At 45.2% G+C, this 18,822-nt stretch overlaps 1 protein-coding gene across 1 annotated transcript; it reads right to left on the bottom strand.

Annotated features, from left to right (window-relative positions):
* Positions 1–4,889: 4,889 nt before the first annotated feature.
* On the bottom strand, positions 4,890–18,789 carry T265_06786 (hypothetical protein; the record flags this gene model as incomplete). The annotated part of the gene is made up of 4 exons (XM_009172151.1): positions 4,890–5,446; positions 8,373–8,594; positions 11,796–12,184; positions 18,486–18,789. The coding sequence occupies 4 exons, from the start codon at positions 18,787–18,789 to the stop codon at positions 5,240–5,242; spliced, it is 1,122 nt and encodes a 373-aa protein (XP_009170415.1).
* Between the last annotated feature and the right edge of the window lie 33 nt (positions 18,790–18,822).

The raw sequence follows: 18,822 nt of genomic DNA, 5'->3' as shown, positions 1-18,822 counted from the left end.
AGGTAATCATGATGAGTCCAGCAAAAAATGATCGCGCCAGGTAACTGCTTCAGAAAGCATTTGCATGTGGTAGAGCCTGTTTATGCTTGAATTTAAGAGGTCCTGGTGACAAAAGGATACTTTTGCTTGTTGGTTCTACCAAAACTGTTGAAACTCTTACTGTGAGTGGTTGTGCACAACCACTAACCCACAGCTACGCACAACAACGCACTGATGATGTCACCTCGATTGGTGATGAAACGTTTGCAACCAAATGGCCCAGCTCAGCGAACAAGCCAACGACCATCTACGCTACCTGAGCTACCGACATTCTCCTCTATTCCTGAAACTGGAAACTTGTTTTGTATGATTCTAAGTTGTTAGTTTTTCCTTGGCAAGGTAACGACCATCTCGCTACCTGAGCTACCGACATTCTCCTCTATTCCTGAAACTGGAAACTTGTTTTGTATGATTCTAAGTTGTTAGTTTTTCCTTGGCAAGGTGGCCGATGTAAGGCTCTCACGAACTTCCCTGCTGAATATATCCGTAAATTTTATGTAGCCAAAGCACAAATAATTGTGTTAAGAAATTTCAAAAAATAAGGCATTCGCTTGGCTGCTGATGAGCCCTAGTACAAGAGAAAATCAAGTCGAGTGTTGTGAACTGAATAACTGGGCCAGAACAGAAAAACTGCCCAAACTGTTCTACCGGTTTCGCAGCCAACCACAGGTATTCAGTAAGCGCACTTAAAAAAACCCAGTCCACATCAACCCCAGAGGTAGCCAGGGTTCCTACCTATCTACGGTCACTTGGTACTGTTCTCCAAGGGCCTAAAACATACCGCTGTCATGCCTATGGAGCTAACGATCACACTATATGCGGTTCGATTTCTCGCCACCTTGTGGAAAAGTGCAGTCAAGTGCCACAGCTAGGACACATGAAACTGGGTAGGAACGGTAGACTGAACGGTAGACTGAAGCTGCTACCCCTCTTGGTGTGCGCCAAGGAACACTTTAAAATCATGTGTTGTCTCCCATGTTCATGTAGCGACGGCTAAAGCGTGTACCCAGGTGGAGCATCAAGAGTGCTCGACCCGCCACCATGTGCGTGCCAACGATCGACGGTCAACATGGATCTTTCGGCGAACAACGTTACATCTTCACACATGGTTTTCTGACCGCGTTGTGGCTAGCCAACTGAGAGTTATCTGTGATTGTCATCTAATATCCGTGTTTGTAACAGCCTCCCTGTCCGCATGCCATCATCCTTCGACACAAACTTTTTGACACTGGCAGCCATCAACTCCATATCCAAAGGGATTTTTCGGCTGTCATTCCGAACACATATGACAGTACCATCCTAAAACTGCCCCGAAACGGGTAATGGGATGAGAGCAGACACGACGAACGACCGAAACATTCTCCATAGTTAGAACAAGCATGCAGTGTGCGAAAATTTGACACTTATCACACGTTCATATTTTGGACTAGCCGACATTCTAAATGGAGAGAAAAGCTAATCAATCCTCTCAATCCAGAGACTTCTGGCTATGGTTCATACACCTAACGCTCGAACTCTCCGAAACGTAATAAGAGTAGGTGCATTTCTTCGAGGCGAAACCATGAAGCAAACGGTCGCTTGTAACATTTATTCACAGATTTTCTTCGCAAAGTTATTCGGTGATAGCAAAAGAAATATTAGAAATTACGGGGAATCTATTCTCATCCTCACAACTTAATCTGGGTAGCTGTAAACTTGGCTGCTTTATCCAACCTTCTACTCGCGCTTCAGCTAAGTACAGGAAGAAAGCATGCCGTGTTGGAGATTATGGTGAGATCCACAACGGAAGGCGACAGGGTGATGTGGAAACACTGAGCAAAATTTTGCATACCTAGGGCTGACCAATACGATGTAGTCCTCAAATACCTGTTAAAGCGTTTCTGGTATGAATGAGACTCAGATAGGTTTGATGGTTGTCCGCTAGGCTAATCAGTTTCGTCGCAAACATTCCGACATGAATCGGGACGACATAATCAACGATTCGCAATTTAGGGGTCTATAAGCCTAACCACTAATAGATCTATGATATCCTGAAAATCCATCACGTCTGAGCTGACATCTTTCACAAAAAGCGAAATCATATGGCGCGCCTGAGGGTTTATTGGCAGACACGATTGGATTACATTGTTCTTTTAAATATCGTCCATCATTTATGCTGATTCGTCAGTTGCCAGAAAAGTTTACATGGGAAATCCAGTTGTTTTGGTCAGATACGCTACCATAGAGGTGGTTGCCGATGGACACCAGATTACAGTAGAAAAGCAAACCAAACACGCTGATAATCTGAAACAGCACGAGCAACATAGTTTGATGTAGGAGTTGGATCAAAATACAGTGACCCCACAACGCCTCAGCCCCTAATTCTACTGCATTTGGTTGTCCCCAAATTATCATTGGTTCTAATCCGACTGGTCGGCGAGATGGCTCGGTGGATAGAGCGCGAATTTGCCGACCGGAAGGTCCGTGGTTCGAACCTGACCTATACCTCTCGACTTCCCCTGTCTAGGCTTTGGCACTTTGGCAGTATCCCAGCCCCCCAGTATCGTGCTCTCCTCAGGTAGCATGGCAGCTGGGCGCCGGAAGGTTCTTACAGCCGAACGTTCTAATCCGACTAAATAAGGCCGCATTTTATGGAACCATGTTGGACAGGGAGCACCAATGACGCCAGCGGAAGCAACTCTTTTGATTGTAGAAGTACGTTTTAAAGTGATGTACTTCAATGGTCATATATCGGGGAAAGATAGACTGTGGAGCGATTTAACAGCCATCAACGGCTGGATCGTAGAATTCAAATCCCATTGCAACACATGCGGATGTGATGACGTGGAGCAAACGACACATCAGTCGACGTAGTAATCTCCTTGGCAGAATGAGTTCAACTCATCTAGCTGGAATGGTGGTGTGCGATACGGACTTAAATGTAGGGGTCAGGATTGGAGGGCGAGAGAGGTTCTCCAGTAGGTTCCCCTAAGTTTCACTGAAGCCGCCAGGTTTTCGAATCCAATGGGGCTACACAAAGTTGACCTGTCAGTTAACAAAATGTTAATTTAACATAGTCTGGTTATACTCTCTTCAGTCTCCAGAAACCAAGCCTATCTTTGGTCTGAGAAATCTATCTATTTCCTTGACGGAACATACTACTCGTAGGGTTGCTGAAGACTATTCGACGGCCGGTTTTTTTCCTTTTGGGGTTCACCACATAGGCACAGTCCTACTTGAAAAACAAATTGTACGCAATAAACGGGATTGGCAGATCTCATCAATGAGAAAATTCCTTCCTTGTAATAAACGGATATTATGATGTTGAGGAGAGCCAGGGTAAACTGGCTGCCACTAGGTATTTGAATGTGCTTTCACAAAATCTCTCAAAAAACGGACATCTGACAGTCAGAGATGTTTGGATTTCCCCGATGAGTGTTCCTTGTATAGGGGTAAATGTCCAGTTGACGGCAGTTGATAAAAAGCGAATTAGCAAGTACGGGCCTATGCACATTCAAACAAATCATGATAGTGAGATAGGTCTATTGTGTACTACGCAGGTGGGCTTTCTATGTTTGACTCATCGGCAAAGCAAGTCACTGATCTACCAGAGCTCTTTCATTCAGTCCTTTAGTTTTTCCATCTAGACCACACTCCGATGTGTCAAGTCTATGTAGATGACAACAAAACAAAAGTGAAGGCTAGAGCGAGAAATGTGTCCGTAAAACTATCAGAAGGGAACTTCACTTCTGTAGTATGCTATTACGCCCCGCTTTTCATCAGTTACAATCGGCGTCTGCCCGGTAATTTTGCAAATCCAACACGTGGGGGGATGAACGACGCTTTTCGTAGCGAACTAGTTACGCTCGAAGTCATAGTTCCCGCCCTTGTCGCACAAAACTGACCGAATTAGAGCTACCGGGTGGAAAGAACCTAGCAACAAAAAAGCATGGTTGACCAAACTGTTTGGGTTCGCGCATAAAAACTATGGGTGTATTTCCGTTTCCTTATCGATTAGCGGCTGTCGCATCCAGTAAGGGAAGATGCACCCTCGCCTTGAACACTTATTCGCCAGTCCGTTTAACTGCACCAGCATAGTTTTCAGTGTACACATAAGAACCATTTGGTTCAGCTGTGTTTTTTCAACTCCTAACGGTAAATATCTTAAGGGCATGTCGCTGACAGAATGCTAGCTCATGTCATAATCCAACCATCAAAGCCATGATTTATCGTGCCAGTTTTTTCGTAATAAAAAAAGGATTGCGCGTGGATAATTGGCGAATGAATCAGGTAACAAAACAGAACTTCTGCCGGCTGTCATGCACACCTGGGTTGCCGGGATGATCATAATACACCTCACACACCGCGTCTACCAAGTGGAGGTAGGCGTACAACACTAACAGAACGGTTTTGCACTCCGTTAGAAACCCCAGTGGTATCCAATATCACTGCTTTGACTTAAAATTGCGCCCACAATTTTCAAATCACTGATGTGAATGTCAGGACGCGCCCAGATGTGGAAAAAGCACACGTGCAGAGTGACGCGTCCCCAAGGTCACCATCCGCACAGCACTTTTCGGATAGCAGGTGCGTTGGCGGAGCCCGCCAAACATGGCTTATCAACATAAGATCAGTGCAGTGGGGCTGAAATTGTTCACCACCAGAACACCCCCATTGGCTGTACAGAACGAACAAGTGAACGACCATATTTGGCCACTTAGTCATCCTATATATTTGCGCAGAAGCTCTGTATGTTTTGTCCTGACAATACAGCCGCGTCCAGGGTTCTCTGTCTTCTCCTTATCGCGTAACCTGGCATGCTCAGTGCAGGCGCAACCAATAGACGGCCACCCACGATACAACGGAGAGGTTCCCTTGGCTGTGTTCTGTGACGTCGCTTGGTTTACCTAGACAACGTTACTCCGCCAGGTAAGAGCAAATGACCAGCGAAAAAAAACGATGCAAATTACTCGCAATGAATAGCACCGGAACCTACCCATGCTGGTTTGAAAATTATGTGACTGCTACGGGTCAGTGAACAAATTCAGGAACCAATAAGCAGAGATAAGTAAATAACACTGAAAGTGCAGTGACAAGACATACAAAGTGATATACAAATGACCTGTCAAACGTAAAAAGTCGGTAACCCACACACGGAGCGACAGGGGTCTGTTCGGACAAGGAAAGTAACGAAAGACAATAAATGGACATGGTGACCAAATCAGTATCTGTTGCTAATTTCGTCAAGTTTCAACAGCTTGTGTCCATTCTGAACCAATTCAGTCAGCGTGACCCTGCCGCGCTTCTCAATGAATTCGGCCACAGCATTGTATTCCTCGGGAGTGATATGGACAAACTTGCCTCGATCGTCCAATAAACCCGTAAGCTGACCAGAAGCAAGCAATTGTTTCAGGCGCTCCACACAAGCCTTCGAAAAATAGAGAGAGATATCCATTGTTAACGACGAAAAAGAGCATACCAGGAACCGGCAGAATACCAATTAAAAAGATTGACAATATGAAGTTAGTTCGAGACTTCCGAAAGGGTGTTGACTTTTCTACGGGATAATGATCAACTCTAATAACGAGGGAGCATGGAAGGATTCCTTATACTTAGACCTTTTCGAAATCACTCATTATTTGTCTTATGAGGAAAGTACGCTTCGACTTTACCACGCTATTGACGTCAAAGGCAGCTTGAGGATGTGCAAACATGAGCTGAATTCAACTCGCGACTCCTCAGTTCTACTATATCTGCTAATTCGCCAATCTGAGGTATCTGCTGCTGACCCTCTCCAGGGCCTAGTGCCGGAGTAAAAGACTCACAGAAGGGAACACAACCGTATTATTCCGAACAAGCGAGCGTGAGTGCGTGCAAGTGCGAAAAGTACGTTCTCAAGCTATTTATTGGAAGGACACTGTCTGAATTTAGTCCACTGCTGACGCACACGGTCTGGCTTTGGTACAAGGCTGTGAGGTGCTGCATATTGCGGGGGCGTTGTCTAACCTTGATCAACGCTGACTCGCGCTGTCTGGGTTTGATACAAGGCTGTGACGCGCTGCATGTTGAGGGGTGTTGTCTGTCAGGTCAACATCTAGCGGAGCTGAGACAGTCGGTAGATTTCGGGGATTCAGTGGATGCTTTCAGGAAGTGACCTTCCTGATAGGTTCATATCCCAAAAACAGGGTAGCAAAGATACGTTGATAAAATCAGGACAAGTGTTGCTATCTACGGAGATGATTCATCGCCAAATAACTTGATAGCATGGCGAGTAAAAATGACCAAGAATCCAAAGAGCTTAAAACGATTCACTTGGATACTTAGAATGTTGGCCACGGGACCACGTCCTTTAGCTTAAGAATCCCTGTTGTTAAAAAAGCCCGCAAAAAAGGGTCACAAAACTTTTTGCGAAATATACACACTGTGTGACTAGTTGGCACCCTGATACGTGACCGAAGAGACAGGTGTCCCTGAAGGTAAGCAAGGTCCTCTGAACTAACCACAATATAAGTGAAAGTACTACAGTAAAAGGGAACTAGGGACATGTAAAATACTCGCACCAGACCAGCTGCTTTTTTGAGGACGCATCCGCAACTCCTGCACAGAGAGTGGAAAATTGCATGGTAGCAGACACGTAGTTTTCGCCAAAAACATGTACATTCAACAGTAGCCTATAGCTCTGTCCTGTTTGTTGGCGTCCTATTCATGGCCACAAATAGTTTGAACTTGTATACTTACGTACCGATGAGCTCCGTTCGTTTCGGCTGGTTTGCTTACTTAGCTAACCAACCTACCACTTAGTGATTGCTGTCACACACGAACAAGAGGGTGGCGATCGATTGAGAGGAATTGATAACATGAACTGGTCTGTCAGACAAACAAGTGAGTGTGGAGGAAGAAAAACAAAGCTCAAACTGTTTACCAAATTTTCTGAAGACCTGCTTTAAACCCGACAGGGTCTTGCTTTTACCACAAAAAAGCGAGTATTCTCGTCTGGGATGGTAGTGCTAATAGAGCGGGTAGCACATTCAGACCACATATGCTGGTTGCCAGTTGATGTAACCATCCGAACACTCACTGCTCGAACCACTAATACCTGCACTTGGAAACCATAAACAGGTCCCTGTCCTCTAGAAATACACTCATTAGCAAATTGATTTGGTTTTCACGAGAGACTCAACTAAATCTCTCGTTTATGATATTCTACAATTGAATGTGCTGCACACAGGCCGCCCCATATTTCGATTGGCACGATACTCGAGATGTCGCAGTGTGTTTTCATAAAGGAAACTACTCACAAGTTTGCTGAAAACTCTTCGACAGCTCACGATTTTCGTGAGCTTCGCCCTTCTTGGGGCTCATCAGGTAGGCGTAGTCCCCAAGTTTTCGTCAGACTTATGTTCTACTTGAAGAAGAGATTCAGTTGAGTCTCTCGTGAAAACCAAGTTGATTTGCAAATGAGTGTGTTTCTCAAAAGCAGTCCAATTTGGGTTCAAGTAGAATATAAGGTTGACGGAACCTCGGGTACTGAGCCTACCTGATGAGCTTCAAGAAGGCTGAAACCGGTCGTGGGCTGTCGAAGAGGTTTTAGCAACCTTGTGAATAGTTTCCTTTATGGTCCCTGTCCTGTTCACCATCCCAAATGGTATAGGCTTTGGCACATAAAATTTCCCGTGGATGAACAACAGTTCAGGTTTTCGACCACCGATCGGCTTTGGCACATGAAATTTCCCGTGGATGAACAACAGTTCACTAGGCGCGAAAACTGAAACAGGTTGATAGCTGTTTCGTAACAGAATAAATGAATCCAGCAATATTGTACCGATCGTCTTAACGTAAACAAGGATAGGATGTTTACTTGCCAATGTTAAGGGTATTCAACCGAGTTGTGCTCACCGTCAGGTTGTTTGGTCCGACCAATACAAAGCAGAGCGAACTATTTTACTCTATTTTATCACATTTTATAAGTGAGGTCTAACCTCAGCACGATATTCATTTGGATAGTGGCGCCATCAAACTGGCACAAGTCGAAGTCGTGAGGTCCGAAAAAGATTAGCAGGAAAGGCTTCCGCACCAACCGGATAGGATAGATCTGCAAAGCCATTTAAAGATTAGCGCTCTTCTCCTGAACTTCTGGTAATGTTCGAGGTTTTGGAACCAATGGGAAGCGAAATGTAGTGTCTTAAAATAACACTTTCCGAAGGTAAGAGCGTAGCTGTGAAGGTCTACAGACTGCAAAACATTAAGTAAATTGGGCGAGGGAAAGTCCCGTGTACACATCTTGTTAGAGGATTTGTGATACAATAGGATGAAGACAAGTTTCACATCATTCCACACTCGTCCTTTCGACTAACCTCCGTTTTAATGTTAAAATTTAGGGCCAGATGTTCGACTGGAATGATCTTTGCTTCCCGAATGGCCGCAATCAATTGTGAATTGAATTCTGCTTCCGCTTGGCTATCGCGCTGGATAACTTCAGTGCCTTCCTCTTCTACGCTGAATTCAGTTTTCATTTTTTCATATTCCGCTTGCTCACGGGCAGCCTCCTCCTCAAGACGCTTCGCCTCTGCAGCAGCCTGGAACATTTAGCAGAAGCGACAAACAGATAACTGGAACTGAATAAAAGCGAACACAAGACAGCTGGGAAGTAACTCAGATCAGAACCAACGGATGAATAGACAGTGTGGAAAATCTTGAAAACCTAACGAAAAGCGGTCAATTGAAAGGAGAACATCATCATTAATAATACTAGTGTTGGAAAGCAGTACTAGCTTGGCGCTTAACTGCCATTGTGAAAAAATGAGGCACAAAAGGGAAGGGGCGCTGATCCGTTATGCATTTTCAAGTTTGGAACCTTTGTCAAGGAATATGAACATCCTACACTGGAGTCGTGGATGGCTGAGAACCGATATCATCAACGCTTCTACATACATTGAGATAACACTATTGAGGTGCAATTCGTACTGATCAGGTTGAGCAGAGTACCGCAGAGTAAGTGCGAAGCACTGTCAGTAAAGACATCCAATCAAAAACATCGAGAAAGGCCGAGTAGTTTCTGAAGGGGGTAACTCAAACACGAAAGTTGAGGTGAAACAGCTCGCAGGTTGATGTAGCTTGATCACATCGGTCGGATGGCGGTTACTTGATAAAACCTCAGCGGCGTTGGCAGTCATCGTTTTCCTGCCTCAAGAATGGAAAGTATCGATTGTTAGAAACACTAACATGGTTTGGTTGCGCATCCAATGTGGTTAGTGAATTCGGAGCTGAAGTCTCTAATGCACGGCTATTGGTCCAGAGCTTTCTACGAATAACCAGTGCTTATGACTCCCCTTAGATGCATCACTCAAAAATAACAGCTATTGTGTAGGTATCCAGCCCTACCTCTCACAAACGAAACTATGACATTTAAATCGACAGCACTACACCGACATTGCTTGTAAATACTGACGAGAATAAAGAACAACACTACACCGATGAGAACTCGTTTCTAGGGGGGAGATTTCCTAAATTAACTACACAGTCGATTGCTGACATTCTTCAACTGAACCACATGTAAATTCCATACAACATGTACTAACGAACTATGATACGCGTTGTGTTCTTTGAAACTGTTTTTTAACCAAAGATCGTTGCAAGAAACCCAGTCAACCGGTGAACTACAGTTTATGAAGTAGGCGAGTAACCAAGTAGCAATCAATCAAATCAATTTATCAGCTATAAACCGTGCCATAGGCACAATGGTTTCAGCTACCACAATTTCGACCGCCGGAAAAAGGGAGTGTGAGGCATATAGCCAAGCCTTGTACGCGATGGCGCATTTGGTTAGTTCGGGAACTGGGTAGCTACGTAGTAAAGGCGATAGCTTTGATGCATGAACGTCACAGACTGTATGATTGGGCCACATTCAGAGAGGCGGCAGTTGTCGGTCCGATTAAGTTTACTAGCTAGTGTCTTCATAATTCCTTCCCAAGTCATACACTGTCCACCTCTTGGTCACTTTCACTCAGCAGAGAGCCAGACAAAAAGAGCTCTGCGAGGTAAACGGTCCTCTGGCATGCGGAGCACACATCCTAACCAGCATAGCCCACGAAGCGTGAGTAATTCACCCGTCGCGAGAGAGTTCCTCTTTCCTAGGACCAACTGGTGAACCTTAGCATTACTGATCCGATGTTCCATCAGATCTGACCAATGCTTCGGAGATACCGATGCTCAAACACTGACATTTTTCGTATGTCTTCTGCACGTAGAGTCCACGCCTTCGATGCATAAAGCAACAGGGTTCGCACCGCTGCAGTGTAAACTTTGCCACTGACAGACAAACTGACGTCACTTTGGTACCATAGGTGTCAGAACTTGGCAAAAGCTGCCCTGGTTTTTCTGATCCGAGAAATAATCTCACCTCCAGCAAGTCCACTGGAACTGCCCAGCCAAGCAAATTCATCTATCACATCGATCGACGGTAACCGAGTAGGCAAAAAACATGACAAGACAAAGCCATGCTTGTGTAAATTCGCCATGGTGGCCAGGAGCCCGAGTTAGTCCTCATGATTATCGGTTGTGTGTTACATGTTACCCGTTGTATCGTGTCATTGCCTCCTACGTCGATTTGAGGGAACAATGACTAGTACAGTGGAAGTGCGCATGGGTGCTGTGTTAATGATAAAACAAGCCCCAATGGGTCCAATATCCGTGGGTGCTTTATCCTCCTAATACAACCCCACAAACATCAGCACCTAATGCTATTGCGGACATCTGCAACACGCGTCGGCATGCCCAGTAATCGATCCACTCGGTATACAACCAACACACAAAGGTATCAATCGTTAGACAAGACAGAGGTAATGTGCATTCCGTTGTGGACATACTAAATGTGAACAATCTATTACGCTGAGGGACGACGGTACACGGGAGCTGAAAGAAATCCCAAGCAAATGCAAAGAACCGATATCCCAACAGCTAGTTGGATAAATTGGTAGTTGGGGCACTCAAATCACCCAATCAGATCCCAAAAACTACCACACAAAGCATTTCGGTCCAAGTGGTGCTCATCAGACAGGCCCGGCGGGATGCGTCGCATGAACGGTTGATGAATGGTTGTGAACGGTTACCTTAGCATCAAGCATTTACCGACAGGCTTCAGTGAACTGTAAATCTGACTTAGGAGGTAGAGTACTTGGTCTTCTATTCGGTTGTTGACTTAATCAGGCATTCTGACACCTCATGAATAGTCCAACTCTTTACCTCAACCAGTAGCTCGTATTCAAGGTAATTTTGGGAGATTAGGTAATGTTCACTAGAGATTTCATCCTGTCAGTGAAACCAATCTATGCTGAACAACCGAGGAGCATTGTACAGTTGTTTCATTCTTGTTTGGAATCATTAGCTCATGACAGTCTTCCTGCCACTGGCTCAACAATTTACCGTTTGGCTACTCGTGCCTGATAGTAATGTGATTAGCTCTCACTTAGTAGCCCGTAGTTTACGGAGTGATGGCATCTTGTAAAATTCCAAGGTCATGACTTGGTGGTTGTCAGATCTGCCGTGGAGACTGAGAGGACAAAAGACAATCTAACTAATATGAATAGTGATAGGAGTAAACTAAGAACCGCACCTTTCACACCAATAATCGCTTGAGGCTTGTTTCTTTACGTACGCGTTGAGCAGTACACGCAAGGATACATATACAGGTACTCTATGATCACCCAGCTGCTCCGATAAAACAACAACTTCGACGTAATACGGTATAATGATGGATTCTGAAACAACGGATAACTTACGGCTGCTTTTTCGGCTCGTTCAGCTTCTTCTTCCGCCTTTTTCCGTTTCGCTATCTCCTGGTCTTCGATTTTACGCTGGTGCTCGCGATAACGTTCTTCTGCTTCGCGCTCTTCTTTGCGCCGTTCCTTTTCTGCCAGCTTAGCGGCCTTCTTGGCACCAACTTTCTTCTTTGGTGCACCTTCTGCTGCCGCCGTTGCGTCATCACTTGAATCATGTTCCTCGTCATCTACCCGTTCTCGAACTCGATCTGCAACGTGTGTCGGCTGAACTTGGTTATCCTCGTCAGGAACACGCATGCGAGTTGCTGGTCGCCTGTGAGCAACATTCGGAGCACGTCTGCGGACCCCTCCGGCAGTGGTGGCCGGAAGGTGTCGAATACGATTACCACCTGTACGGGCGAACAATTGCAAAAGGCCACTCATAAACGAAAGGCCTTAAGGTATTTTGGGAACTAGCATGAGGTGTTCAGTCAGTTTTTCCGTGACAGTTTTTTTACGAAAATTGAAAACAGCGCCGCACAAATAATTGCTAAGAATGTCGTTAGGTCGAGTAGTTCGAAACAAAACAAAACAAGGATGTTTGCCGTTCATACCGAGGACGCTATAGTACTCACCGAGATATTCTTGCGCTTGGTGCAAATAAAAGCAACTCGCTAGACGACATTTCATCAGTGAGTGCGTTCAAAAATGTGTTATCGATCCTTTTAGGCCCTCGTATGCTAGGGCCTCCAGAGATCTCATCACATCATTCGGAATATCATGTCACACGAAGGAGGCACGAGGGCTGGGAACTGCCAGGTCGCCCAAGCCTAGACAGGGGATGTCGAGAAGCAGAGGTCGGGTTCGAACCACAGACCTTCCGGTCAGTAAATTCGGGCTCAAACCACTTGGTCCATCTCAACCCGGACTATCAATCCCTAAACAGGATGAGACGGCTCCTTTCAAACAAAAAACAAGTCCAGCCACTCGACGATGGCGTCTTTTTGATGCCTATCCGTTAGGCAATCCGTACTGAGAACCGGACTGAGATAATGCGGACCAAATGCTTCAAACCGATGAATCATGTTTGAAATAAACGAATTCCCCCATTAAGAAAGGATCTTATCAACCCGATTTTACCGCTTAACTTTGTGGCAATCCTATCTGTCCAGGCCACTTAGTAAAATTCATTTGATCAAGAAAAAGCGTTCGGCGGTCATTATAGGGGCCTTCAAAAGAAATTCGTTGGCACACGGTGAGATCGACTCTCCTTAGTAAAGTTCAGTCCGCCCAGCTTGCTGAAGACGCCGAAATTCGCTCCGAATAGGAGGAATCACATGAGGACAAGCGGCCACTTCGAGATTACATTAGGAGAGTGCAGCTGCTGGCCGGGACGGAATTACTCCGTGCACATAAGTAAGCAGAGAAAAGAGTATACTCCGGTCGAATCCGGCCGAAGGCCAAAAACACCAACGTAAACCAATGTACTCTATTCTAAACTGCAAAAGTTTCTACCTTAAAAGTCAACTGGTGCTACCCAGGTCCCTCAAATGACAGGTGTTATAAAAAGTCCTTGACGTAAAAATCAGTCAAATCAAGCAGTTTATCAGCTATAAATCATGTACCATGGGTAAACTGGTTCCAGCTACCATAGATTCGATCACCGGATACTCAGACAGCATGGAATATACAGTCATGCCCCGGAAGCGATGGCAATTTCAGCTAGTTCGGGAACTGGGTAGCTACGCATTGAAAACGACTGCTTTGATGCATGAGCATCAGTAACGGCGCGATCGGTCCATTTCTGCTGTTATTAATCATTGGTCAGTTATGTCCCGGAGGCCACATCCAGGGAGGCGGCAGTCGTCGACGCGACATGGTTTACTAGTGCTTTCATAATTCCTTGACAGTTCATACACTGTCCACCTCGTGGGTGCTTTCACTCAACACAGGATTTGGCGAAAAGAGCTCTGTGAGGCAGACGGTCCTCTGGCATGAGGAGTACATGTCCTAAACAGTGTAACCCATAAAGCGTGAGTAATACATCTACCGCGGGAGAGTACCTTTTTACTAAAAACATCTGGTATACCTCAGCATTGTCAATCCAATTTTCCCACCAGACGCGACCAATGCTTCGGGGACACCGATGATCCCCGCTCTGCACCTAGGGGCTACTTTTCTGATCGGTAAAACAGTATGGATCACTGATCCGGAGAGTGAACTCTGTCCTTGACAGACAAGCTCACATCACGTAGGCGCCAAAGGTGTCGGAAGTTGGCAAATGCAGCCATGGCTTTTCCGATTCGAGAAGTAATATCATCTTCAGCCAGTCCACCGGAACTGCCCAGTTAAACAAATTTATCTAAATCGTCTGCAAACATGAGCTTCGGGTTTGAGGAATACTTAGAACTACTTATTATCTCAGGGCCAACTGGCCTACTACTCTGCGCGGCGGTGTTCGGAGACGTCGATGCTAATCAGTTCTTCCAAAGAATCGTGGTCTGCGAATTTATACTTGATGAGGGCAATTTTTCCACAAGTTTTGGTCACTGAGCGCGTTTTCACGCGTCCTCTCCAAGCGCATCGGAGACGGTTTATCTGGTGGTCGAAACACCCAGGCGAAAAGCCAACCTTTATGGGCACAATTGTCTGTCCATCACATCCTTATTGACTTACATTCCTTGCTGCATACGTCAGTAGAGCATCAAAGTTAAAATTGGCGCTCCTGCCTAGGAGCATGAGAAACGAGATCTATATCCCTATTTTTATCATTTATTTTTGAAGAGCATGGTCACAAACATAAAAAGTGAATGCAAGCGATGAATGCGAAAGAGTAACAGGAGAATATGGGAGAAAAGAGAGAAACGTCTCATTCGAAATCATGCCAAGGACAGTGCCAGTCTGATGAGGTGAATCCCAAAGTATGTAAAGATTTTGGTATGGGAACAGGCGTCTAAAGACTAACAACCAAAGAAAGGACAAACAATGGTGAATGCTCTTCAAGGCGCAGTATGCGCTAGCACAGTCAAGACTCGCACATCAGGCACAAAGTGACCGTCATACTGGGTCTGGGGTGAGATTAAATGGCAAAAATGTACCTTCAGTTCCATGTGCCACGCATAAAAGTGTCATAAGTACGCAGGGAGCCCACAATGGCAAGCAAACACAAGTCACTGACTGCGACCTTAGGAAGTCCCTCGGCAAAGCGAAATGGTTCGACTGAGACTGCTGTTGCCCGATGTTTCCTGTCCCCACAAATAACCATCACTTTAGTCTTTCGGGCGTTTATTTTCATGCCAGCTCTTCCCAACTCGACCGCAGCAGCTTCAAGCTTCTCTTTAAGGCGTGCCTGACTTTCTGCACACACGACCCAGTCGTCAGCGAAAGCAAAACCATCTACTAAGGTGTCATGGAACTGGTATCCCAGTTGCGGCATCGACAATCCAAGAACCTCATCCATTGTCATAATGAATAATAATGGGGAGAGCTTAATTCGACCAAATTATAGCCGTAGGAAAACGTATATGACGGGAAAAAGGACTCTGGAGTGCGAACCACAGTCTTTCTAAGCTCCGAGGAAAGCCCGCGGGATGTGTAAAGCAACAACAGTCCCCCTAAACTGGAAGGGGAATGCTTGAAATCAGCAATTTCACTGGTAATGATAAAAACAAAGTTTTACTTTTTTAGAGGCTAATGGGCTGATTCTGACTGCAATTTAGACACCAATCGATATTTCAGTTAACTCCTGTTTTCAGTGGTTTCGTGAGTGTAATGTAGGAACCTGGAAAACATTGTATGGAAAAATTATCCCCTCTACAAATTCTACCTTCTTACCACACTGATTACAAGAAACAACATTTCGATATCTTCAACACTGTTCCAAAACGAACCCTAAAACAGCTTGCGTCGCATATCCCATTGAAGGATCAAAACATAAACATGCGAACTCATTGTAATCTCGCGTTCGTCTTGGTCGGATATGCAAATGAGCCATAAATGCAACACAGAAGTAACCTCAAAACGTGTTGTAACCAGCCTACGGGAAGCATTTTTGGCTAACCAAAGAATGTTTGTGGAATGTGCCTCCAATAAGCAAAAAAATCCACAGAACGCAATAAACAGCAAGTTATTGAGAATGGTAACCGAAAAATGTGATGTGTTTCGATAGGTAGTCGGGATGGTCGTGTGAGTTGGTGACAAGTAATTTGCAGGTAACTACGTTACATCCAAAACCATCGAGGTAAAACTACAGGGAATCAATAGGGCAAGGTGGAACGAACGATTAGCGAATGCGTGCACATGGACTGAGTTTTTTATTGCTGCTTATCGGCTCAGTCAGTATCGCATGAGCACAGACCGATGGGTTTGACCAATAAAAGTTACCGGAAGTCATTCCACTTTCTGTATATCTATTGAGTAAATGAGTGTGTGGTGTAAGTTTATTTGCTTAGTGGAATGAAGAGTGGTTTAGCGTCTGGTTCCTGTAACGTATACATTCACGGGCGCATCCGGCTTTGCTGAGCTGAGTATAAACTTGATCGTCGTCCACAAAAAATGCATTAGTCACCCACATCCTGAAACGCGAACCTTCAAACGCGGGTGTTTAACCCTCGGATAACAGGTCGACTGCAGCTGAAGCTCGGTGTGACCTCGTAATTTTGGCTCAGTCGCTGGAAAAAACAGCTCTCGTTGCCACCTCTAATCCATAAGTTCATTGGGCAGAAGCTTTCGGTGAGCATAGCACGAGTTATCCGAATGTGAGCCGTGTATTGCTCTGGAAAATTGCTCCAGTTAATTCAAAGCGTACTGTTTGCCTTGCACCCCTAGCGAGCTCATCGGCCACTCAAACGACCACTGACGCTGCATACTGGACGGGATATTCAGTCCAGATCTGAATGAACCCCCTAATCCGATCCTCAATCGAATGCGCACTTTAATGTCTATCTACAACTCAGTTGAACCAAGATTCAAGATTTCGAAGTCTCCACCGAAACAGATACCGAAGTATTTTTCGTTTATTGACAGCGATACATGTAGGATCGGTTTTTCGTTGGTATTGCAGAAGTGTGGAATCGGGTTTTCTTGGATAAGCTACTTGAAACAACCTACATATAAGGTTAGTGGAAACGCCCGGACCGTCTTGGAACCAGTGTCACATCGAAGAAAAACACGCCGATATCTTGACTATCGTTTCAAATAAAACATTGTGGCATACTGAATTAAGGAACGTTGCAATTGACCCATTAACTCTTGGTTTGCGAACAAGCGTCTACCGTCAGGGGGTTGCTCAAACACCGGTTACACCTAACTGTCACAAATTATTAAATAGGAAATCCGACTGTTTAGCAGGATGGTGGAGAACTGTACTGAAAAGGAAAAACGAGTGTAGCTTCTTTAATTTATCTTCCAAAAACAAGCGAAGTTCCATATCCAGCAATGAAGGAGACGATATTGGCGGGTAACGATCGTTGGACGGCTATCGCACATGCAAAAGCTGAATTCCGATTGAAATTCGAGAGCTAGGATGCCTGATAAACCCCAAACAGGACGATACCAAGTGTGAACTTCCCGTAAACTTTGAACAGGTCACCGCTCCGCTTACGGTGAGGTGTTTACATGGTACGCATCAATAATCTGGTTCTTTCGCATAGGTTTTTTCTATAATAAAAAAGGGACCGACGTGCGGAAGTGGGATGACGACTCCTTTTCAAGGGGACCAAAACTAACCCACAGCTGCTGGAGAATCTCGAACTAAGTAACATTCGTTTAGGATTTATTGCATTTGCACTATTTAAGACTACTCCAGAAATAAAAGTATGGACTGGGTCGACGAAAATGTGCCAAGTACTTGTGGAAAAATTCTTAGCAGAAGCCTGAAGGCGAGCTCGACGCCGTCAAGTCAGATGTGGAACAATTCATTCCCAACATAGCACATCATGTGCAGTTCTAGAATCGGAATAGAACCTCACTCTGGACGGACTTGGCATCCCATCTCTGCTTGTGGATAGCGACAATACGGGAGATTAGAGAAGCTCACTCATCTTATCACAAGAGTTATTCTCCATAAGGCAAATGAAGTGAATTGAATGGGAACGTGCTCTCAGTAGTTAGCAAAGCTCAAACCAACTTATCCGTCAATTACAGTCAGAACGGGGTGTCCATCTATCCATTACAGCAACCATTGTCGTTACAACCAAATATTTCGCAAGCTGAGGCAATTCAATGAATTGCAAACAAGTAAGTGATGCGACTAGCCGGTTTGGTATCGCACGTAGACTCTGTGGCAGAAACGGCGGTCCTTCGGCCAGTGGATAAGTTTCGGTAAGATGGGTCAAGTGGCCCTATAGAACCAATGGCTAAGGCACGAGCTGCACTGTGTACATTGCATGCAAGACTGGGGAATGTTCAAATGGATGTACCCAGTGTAGATTTGGAAATGCATGCGAACGGTGCACTTACCTTGCTTCAATTTTTTGTTATAAAATTTCCAAAACAGGTAACCACAAATTGTGCAGGAAATGATGAGGACAGCAAAATAGACAGGCAAATTAACGAAGAACATGGCGAATCAATGACGAAGACCACGGTAGGAGTGGATTTGGTGGCTGAAGTGGAAAAGCGATCGACATCATACGATAAGTACACGACTGACTGGGAGGGTATAAAGCAGATACTATAGTGAGGATAATTCAACGGATGGACGTCACTTACAAAAAGGACCTTCGCGACACCAAAACAACGATAAGTCATCATCATCATCATTGGCCCGTCTCCCCCATCCAGGAAGACGGCAGTGACCAGCGCAGCTGAGTTTGCTGGTAATGGCTTTCATACTTCGCTGCCAAGTCATTGTATTGTTGCCTCTGGCTCTCTTCCACCCTTCACGTGGTTGTGCGAAAAGAGCCCTTCGAGGAGGTCGGTCGACTGGCATTCGCAGCACGTGGCCAAGCCAGTGCAACTTATGCAGTGTGATCAGTTCATCTATCGAGGGTGAGTTATTTCTCCCGAATACCATTCGACGTACTTCAGAATTGCTGATCCGGTGTTC

This window comes from Opisthorchis viverrini (assembly GCF_000715545.1).
Source record: "Opisthorchis viverrini unplaced genomic scaffold opera_v5_147, whole genome shotgun sequence".
NCBI lineage: Eukaryota > Metazoa > Platyhelminthes > Trematoda > Opisthorchiida > Opisthorchiidae > Opisthorchis > Opisthorchis viverrini.
The sequence above is the reverse complement of the archived record's forward strand: the minus strand, read 5'-3'. Positions and strand labels throughout refer to the sequence as shown.